Below are 8,776 nucleotides of genomic sequence, written 5' to 3' on the forward strand. Positions count from 1 at the left end.
ACACAGGACCGATGAAGAAGAGATTAGGGTGTCCGCAACACCACACCCAACAGGTACAAGGAAACTAATAATGTCATGCACTGAGCTTGGTTTTCCCCCACTTACGATCAGAATGTAGTACAAACACATTCTTGATTTATTGCCAGACACACACAAACAGAATTATTGTTTTTTCTAGTTACATCCTCATTCCTGTTTTGACAGCAGTTTCTGTCTTTAATCAGACATCAGAAACATCAGTCTTAACAATCCTTCACAATCCTTTTTGATTCACCTCATTTACCTCACAAATTTACAAGCTGCATCATAAACCATATTTTTGCTTTATGATAATAATGCAGTACTTGAATGCTTGTTTGACATGAAACTTTTTCCACACTTATTTCTGAAGTATAGAAGCATATACCAGCCTTGTTTACAATAGCTTCACTTTGTCCTATTGTCTTGGTTCATATGAGTTATACTAACCTGTGGAGTTTCACACATTCAGGGTTTCTCACTATTCTTGTTATTGAAGTACAGATGCTGGCACAGACAGTGTTGGCAATGATTCATACAAAACAACACTGATGCATGCGAATGAGGATACAGAAATGTCAGCCTTACCGTCACCGTGGCAGTCTTCTTCCTGGAGACATAATAAAATGAATGATTGCCAAATTGACCTCAATCCGACCCTCTAGGGGGGTCTGGCCTTCCTTTGAAGGCATTTACTCAGGAGCTTTATGTCACAGGGTGATAGGGTGGGTGTGTGTGTGGGTGTGGCTGTCCAACTACCTACTGCGATAATTACCTGATCATCTGCATGTGTGTAATTGGGTAGCGCTTGCAGGAGGGCTGTGGGTGCTTCACTTTCTTTTTTAGTCAGGAGCCGCAGACGGTGAGGCAGGACATGGAGCAGCTTGGCTGACGTAAACAGGTGATACGGCCTGACCGAAGGAAGGATGGAGCATAAACCGATGGTTATCACGACTGGAGTGAGTCGGTCTGGGAACACAGAAACTGTGGAGCGATAGGAATTGCAGCTGAAGGAGAACACACTGTTGATACGTCAGGCCGACCAAGAAAGAGAGCGCATGGTGCGAGAGGGGAAAGCCATAGGAGACAGTGGAGGTGTGGGGTTCCACCCTTCCTCCAGCTGAGTACCCTTTCTATCTCTGTATTAATTCAAAGGAATCTGACCTCAGTTATTTACATGGATGTACTAAATAGCTTGGATGGGGGCTTGTTTTGAGTGCAGTGAAATTTGTTTTCCAACTCTTTGGCTGTTTTATTTTGACCTGCCCTGAATTGGCTTTTGTTTATTTTGTGTTTAAGCTTTATTATTAATTATCCCTCCCCCACCAAGACTATTTCTGCCCTGTACATCTTACCAACTGAAGATTGATAGGCTGAATATCCTGATGGTCATCGTATGCTCTCCTTCTCTTTAAAGCTATCTACAGACCTGCGGTCCAAGAGCTCAACGTGTCCCTGGGTCTGGAAGCAACACAAACCAGGTGGACTCTTTTAAATGGACTCATAAAGACTCATAAAAAGGACCTATTTTATTTTTATTGATTGTTTAATAAAATAATATATTAAAAGAAATTTCCAATCCGGTCTGTTTGTGGTGGTCGCTCCCCTACTAGAAAAGGTTTGGTCTTGCACCCTGTTTCAGTCACTCCACTCGGTGACATTTACATGGTGATGAATATGGAGGTGAAGATGAAGGCCCATCACCTGCAGTTCAGCAAGTAAAGTCCCTTTAATTTTATATTGTGTACTGCGTGTATAGTTTGTCATAATTGAGTGTTAAACAATTAATGCATGTAATATGTCATATTATATGGAAAGACAAGAAACTGTTGCCTTATTTCATTGTGTGACCAGACACTTCACCTGGTGACCAGTCAGACCAACAGGAGTTTGCCCCAAGTTGTGGCAGCAGTGACACAGAAGAGGCTCCACATGCTCCTCATCCCAAACTGTACCAACTGCAGGGTATTTAACCTAATCATTGTTAAGATTATCAAGGAAAGCATCAACAAACATTAATGACACTCTAGTTGGATTACTAAAATTACATTCTAGGCACTGATGTAAGACTAGATTAAAGGTTTGTCTTTTTTGTACAATGTCTGATAACTGTTTAATATTTAAGTGTACTTTAAGTGAACTTAAGAGACACTGTAAGCACTAATATCAGGCAGGATTGAGGATTGTTACTATATTTTTTTCCCCACAACTTTTGAACAGTGTATACCATACTGTGAAATAACTGACATAGAAATAAACAGTTTTGGCATCAATACTGTATCATTTATTATTATTTAGAGTCTAGATCCGGTACCACCCCCTTTGAGAAAAGCTGCCCTCATGGCTGGAATGTAGCATTTGATAAGATCAGCTTTCTGTGACTATCTCATTGTCTTCCTGTGCTGGTGGGTCCCGTTCCCAGTGTGAAAGCTATTTTCTCTATACATACAGTACAGTGCCTATAAAGTATTCACCCCCTTGGATGTTTCCCACGTTCATGAATTGAATCATGGTCAATATAATTTGGCTTTTTAAAAAAACACACAAAAAACCTCTTCAGTGTAAAAGTGAAAACAGATTTCTTAGAAAAGAAGTAAAATAAGTGATTGCATAAATATTCACCCCCTTCAAGTCAGAACTGTCACTGTTGGTTAATGATTGTTATTAACTTGTGTATCTTTTTAACATCATTTGCACATAACTTTGTACAGGAAACAATAGATTTGTGACAATATGTAGCCAAAGGTTGAACCTAATAATGTATTGGTGCCATATTGACCCAAACTGGGTAAAATTCTGTGATTTTTAGATCTATTGTGTAGGACTAGATGTTACTTTCCCTTAGTTACACACATGAGGACTGTGTTGGATGGTCCAGTGAGTGATGGCATCCTCTGGGTTGTCAGTGGGCTCCTCCTTCTTCTGTGTTTCACTGATAGGCCCACAACACCTCCAGAGGTTTCAGCAGTGAATCACCTACTAGATGCCATCTACTCACTTGGGGACCAGGTGGAGTCCTTTCTCTTTGTCCGCAGATACTGGCTCCCTACTGCAGCGGCCCTTGAGAGGTCTCTGACTGCCTGTCGGACCTTCCCTCACACTCAGATCTCCTGGAGTAACGTTGATGTTGATGTGGCTGAGAACCCTCTACAGCCTATTTCAGCCTCATTGTTGTCCATCAGCTGCCAGCTCTGTGTACCTCAGCTTCGTGTAGGCCTCCTCCACTGCATCCTCCCAGGACACAATGAGGTCACTCATAGTATGAGGTCTGGTCTGAAGTTGCTTGACAAAATCTCAGCTAGGAAGCAGAGCCTCTGGCCTAGGTCTGCCACCAGCTTCCAGTTGTGTATTCCACTTAGCCCTCCAGCATCCGGTCTTGAAGTGGCAAGTCTGGCCTGACTTTAGCCTTCCTGGACAAATGCTGTGGCTGGTCAGCAGGAGGTGGGGGGGAGGAAGGCGGTTGACATGTGTCAGCTGCCTTTCCAGCACTGCTGCAAGACATCGTAGCACCTGGTTGTGCCAGCAGGTGTAAACCCACCAATGACAGCTTCAGCCCCCATAATGCAGTACTGGGTTTATCAGAGTTGGAGAAGAGGCCTACAATGGTTTCATCTGCTCCTGTGTTGAGGAGAAGAGGGTCTGAGGTTAGATTATTAACTTTCACCCTGTTCCACAGGACACTCTGAATCCAGTGACATATGATCGGGTCAATGTTTGTGTCTAAAAGTTTGATAAAGAGTTTGAACTGAAGTCAATGAACAGGATGTGGAGGTGTTTTGTGATTCCAGGCATTGCAGGGTGTGGTGGAGTGCTTCGGTTTCTGCCGCCTCAACGAACCGGTTGACTAACTAAACAATCTGATGGCTCCATCAGTGGCTACGTGCAAGAATTCAAGTGTAACAGAATGATTGTTCTAATGCTTTCATGGGAACAGGCTTGAGGGAAACTGGTCTGAATACACATACACTGTTGAGTTTTTGAAGAGATATTATCTGTTGGACAGGTGATGTCTCTGACACAAACACTTATATTATTAACTTTAACATTTAAGGTAATTATGAAGGGAAATGTTTCCTGCTTGATTGGATTCCTTCAACATAAATCACTTCAGATTGTTTCTCAAACTTTACTTTATGCATTTTTTTTATTTTTACTTAAAAGATCTGAATGCTTCTTCCACCATCGTCCATTTGATGATCAATGTGGTCTACATTGCTCTTCATGTTAATAAATTCTATAGTGGTGCAGTGGTTAGCACTGTCGCTCCACAGCAGAGAGTTCTGGGTTCGAACCCGCCGGTCGGCTGGCTCTCTCCTGATGACAGCTAGGATTGGCTGCAGCCTCCCTGGGACCATCTAGAGAGGATAAGCAGTTTGGAAAATGAATGATGAATAAATCCTATGTCCACATTAATGAATCTGGAATTAGGTTTATGTACAAGGAGATAATTGAGATTAAAACTTTAAAATCGACACAAAGTTAAACTTAATATGAGGAAAAGTCATTTATGATAAACATCCCAAAATCACACAATACTGCTGTGACAAGTTAAAAGGATAATACACTAATGGTCTGTTACAATATTAAAAAGAAAAAATTCAATTCATGGTCTGTAATCAGATAAAAATGTTGTGATGAGCCACAAAAAGATCAGTTATGAGAAATAATTCATAAGTTGTTTGAAAATTGTTTAAAAAGAGTAAAAGTTTATGTTAAAAAAGGGTTCAACCAAAAAAATCTTTGAATTAATGTCTTTAATTTAATTCTTTATTGTTAAAAGTTCAGTTATAATTATTATCAGTGATCTGTAAACTCTGCCAGCATGAAGTCTATTCTTTTGTCTCCACCCACAAACCCAGAGACACACAGCACACCTGCCACACAATACGCCCACTACCTGCTCACACTGGTGAGGTTCAGGCATGAGGAGTGGTTAGGTAGGATTAGGTAGAATCTTTGGGATATAAATACAGCTCAGACACATCAGAGCATACAGACTGAGTGATATCAAGATTTTCTTCACATCACCTCAACAGAACTCTGACGATGAAGGTAAGTTTGAGACTTTATACACCTGACTGAATTCATGTTGATCAGGCCTTTCAGTTTGTTAGAGGATGTGTTGACCAGGGATCCATAATCATTTCAATTTTGATTTTAAGGACATTTATGAGTAGAAATAGTTGCTTAAAGTACGGGTTAACAATTTTGAAAGTGTTTTAAACCAGCAGTCAGGAGCCTAAATGAACACTGAAGCAATTGTTCTGTGTGTAATGATTCCTCCTGTTCATACTGACCATTAGATCCTTCATAATGTTTGCAATGGAAGGATGGAGGACTAACTCCAGTCCTCCTTCTGTGGAAACATGGAATTAAAAGTTGATCTGAAGCTAATATGAAGCTTCAGCGTCCAAATGAGTCAAATTTTCATCTTCTATGTTTCAACGTTACAGTGTTTTTAGTACCAAAGTCTTTTTGTTACTATACTTCCACCACAGCTCAACAGGAAACACTAAGAGGGAATTTACTGCTAGAAAGACTGTAAATGTGTCAGATATCACTTGATGTGACTAACTCAGACTGCTGAAGCTCAATAGAAGCTGATTATCTACTTTAAATGACTGTGTGACTCACTGTGATACAGTCCTCCATCACTGAACACTGGAAGCACATTTGAAGGAGATCTTTTAATAGTCAGTATGAACAGGAGGAATGATTACAGAGAGGAAAACCTCTCTCACTGCTCATATGAACTAAACTGTTCTTTAACATCTTCTGTTTCATGTGTGCTGCTGTGTTTCTGTTGCAGCTGGTTTCAGTCTTCCTCCTCCTCCTGGCTCCAGCGTTGACCTGCTGCTTACGTCTGTATCTCCCGCTGGACTGCAGTGACATCCGTAACAATGATAAAAGCCGACCCAGTGGAGTGTACACCATCAATCCCATCGGAGCCACGTCTGCTGTACAGGTACACTTTATCCTCTCTCTCCCTGTCCTGTACTGATAAATAAAGGCGTCTATGCCAACAAAATCTTTAAAAAGTAAAAAAATTATAATAATAACTGTGAAACAGAAAGAAAGTAGCATCGTCAAACCATACGAGACAATAAGTCAAACAGCAAAAAGCCATAAAATATACATCACCAAAACCTGCACTGCAAAAACAGATGGACCACAACTCAGTTCAGTTTTCAATAGTTGTATTAAATCAAGCAAGAAAAGAAATGTAGGTGTGTGTGAGTGTTTTCATGTGAAAGAGTCCTAGAGTCTGTTTGAATCAAAACTCATCAGCGTCTGTATTCACAGTTCAGTAATCACTGCTACCAAGCAGCATCTTGTGGTCTTCTTGATTTTACCAAAGATGAACATTTAACTGCTTTTAATTTGAAACAGATACAGGAAGTGGTGGCATTCGGCCAACCAATGGTATAACTTCATCACTCAGTCAGTTCTTCTGATATTCCAGTGCTTTGCATTGTGGGACACAGTAGGTGAGTCAGACTGGTCAGATGCATACTGGAGAGTATTGTTGGCATTCTGCACATGTTGCTTTTGTTTGCATACTGCATGCTAACAAGGTTTTTGGACCATTTTGGCTCCACGGGACAAATTTCATACATTTGACTCAGTAATGACACTTCAAATCAAAGCTTGATAGGAATCAAATGGTTTTATCAGCACATGTCTTATTTAATCATTTAGACAGAGTGAATTTGACATTCTACATTCATTTTTTCTGCATTTAAAAAACTCATTTTAGTATAACTATCTGAAATCCTTTGTTTAAAAACCCATCAACTAGAGATTAATCAAGGAGGGAGGTACATTTCAGACCAATCATATAAAGGAAATGCTACTGCTGAGTCCAATGAAGTAAGGATGAGTCTAAACATTGAAAAATTCTAGACTTCAGATCATTTCATCATTGATGAACCTGACAAAGAGGATTATATCATTTTGAAACAGTACTTTACCTTTAAAATCATTACATTGTCTGTTAGTGTCAGCAGACACTTACTATGAGTTGGGTTCACTGACGTGGACTTTACGATGCAATCTGATGCTGCTGAAGCTGGTGTATCTCTCCTCCACTGAACAACAACACTGGAGGCTCTGAGACACACTAATAGATTTCCTGGAGGTTGCATCTTATTAAAAGTAATATTTTTTAAAATGACCACCAGCACACTTATTAGAGGGCCTGAATTTAGAGATTGAGACCAGAATGACTCGTTGAAAACAATGACTGACTCAGTATTTCTAGAGAGAAGTTGAGACTTGTTGAATAGGAGTCAGTTGGAGCAGCTAGCAGCTGTCAGTGACACCTTAAGGTGCTTCAGACTCAAGACGTGGCAGCTGCTGATTGGTTGAATAAAGTTTTAGTAAAGGATCATATTTACTAATGAGTGTGTTTGTGTGTAGGTGTACTGTGACATGGACTCAGCAGGTGGAGGCTGGACGGTGAGTTTTTGAACAGAAGTCATCAAGTCACAGCTGAGTGGTTTTCAGTATGAACACTTCCTGTTTGACCGTCATAATAACCCCCAGGTGTTCCAGAGGAGGATGGACGGCTCGGTGAACTTCTACAGGCCCTGGGATCACTACAAGAAGGGCTTTGGTAGCGCTGCTGGAGAGTACTGGCTGGGTGAGAACAGTCATGTGACTTCATGAAACTCTCTGTTCATTAAAACAAACAAACTCTGACGTGACTTCATGTTTGTGTGTTTTCAGGCCTGGAGAGTCTCTTCCATCTGACTCGGAGGAAAAAGGTCGAGCTTCGTGTCGACATGGAGGACTTCAGTGGGAACAAAGTGTTTGCTCGTTACTCCTTGTTCTCCATCGAATCAGAGACGTACGGATACAGACTGCATGTGTCTGGATTCAATAATGGAGGAGCAGGTCAGTTACTGTTAGCAGTTAGTACTTCTGTTTGTCTGATGTTTGGTTTCCACATGGAGACACTGAGGATTTCTGTCCTTATATTGGATTATTTGTGTGATTCCTTCAGCTAAAGACAGATTCACAAAGATTTTCAGCTCAGTAACAACAAATCTGTGTTCTGCTCATGTTTTATTAATTACATGAAGCTTTGGTTTTTATAAACACATTTAAAGGAAAAATGTAAATGAGCCCCAGCAGGTTTCAGGTGTTTTTATCCCTTCAACCTTTTACAGTTCTTGTCTACATGACATACTGCATGTTGTTATGTTACAGTAGCAGCAGCAGATGCAGTACTAGTAGTACTGGAAGTATTTGTACAAGTGGTGGCCATAGCAGTAGTACTGTATTAGTAGTGACAGTTGTAGTGTTAATAGTTATATAACATTATATAATATGGTGTCATTAGCAGCAGTGTTGTGATCATACACTTGTTGTTTTCTTGTGTTTCTGTAGGAGACTCACTGAGTTATCACAACGGACAGAAGTTCTCCACCTTCGACAAAGACCAGGACTCCTACAGCAGCGTGAACTGTGCCAGACTCACACTAGGGGCGTTCTGGTACAAGGGCTGTTACCATACAAACCCTAATGGGGTTTATCGCTGGGGGGCTTATGCCACTATCAAGCATGTAGGAGTGGACTGGTACCACTGGAAGGGTTTTAACTACTCCCTGAAGACCATCAGCATGAAGATTCGTCCTGTGCAGTAATTCTCCAGAACGAACAAACAGAATATCTGTTGATCTCTTTCTTTCTTTCTCTCTGATCTAATCTGTAACCTCACATATAAATCAAATAAATATTTCCAGCATGAATAAAA

The 8,776-nt window shown here is 40.6% G+C and overlaps 1 protein-coding gene across 1 annotated transcript; it reads left to right on the forward strand.

Annotated features, from left to right (window-relative positions):
• Positions 1–4,840: 4,840 nt before the first annotated feature.
• LOC128381815 (microfibril-associated glycoprotein 4-like) lies at positions 4,841–8,776 on the forward strand. Its single transcript, XM_053341847.1, has 7 exons — positions 4,841–4,927; positions 5,055–5,070; positions 5,838–5,983; positions 7,438–7,476; positions 7,564–7,660; positions 7,747–7,914; positions 8,410–8,776. The coding sequence occupies exons 1-7, from the start codon at positions 4,841–4,843 to the stop codon at positions 8,664–8,666; spliced, it is 810 nt and encodes a 269-aa protein (XP_053197822.1). The 3' UTR covers positions 8,667–8,776.

This window comes from Scomber japonicus, chromosome 20, assembly GCF_027409825.1.
Source record: "Scomber japonicus isolate fScoJap1 chromosome 20, fScoJap1.pri, whole genome shotgun sequence".
NCBI classification, from domain to species: Eukaryota; Metazoa; Chordata; class Actinopteri; order Scombriformes; family Scombridae; genus Scomber; species Scomber japonicus.

What these genes read in the sequence shown, in the direction of transcription:
- LOC128381815 (XM_053341847.1), top strand. Translation starts at nt 4,841, where the DNA reads ATGAAGTCTATTCTTTTGTCTCCACCCACAAACCCAGAGACACACAGC. An exon ending in GAGCCACGTCTGCTGTACAG is followed by an intron (nt 5,984 to 7,437) that starts GTACACTTTATC and finishes GTTTGTGTGTAG; the next exon opens with GTGTACTGTGACATGGACTC. An exon ending in ATTCAATAATGGAGGAGCAG is followed by an intron (nt 7,915 to 8,409) that starts GTCAGTTACTGT and finishes GTGTTTCTGTAG; the next exon opens with GAGACTCACTGAGTTATCAC.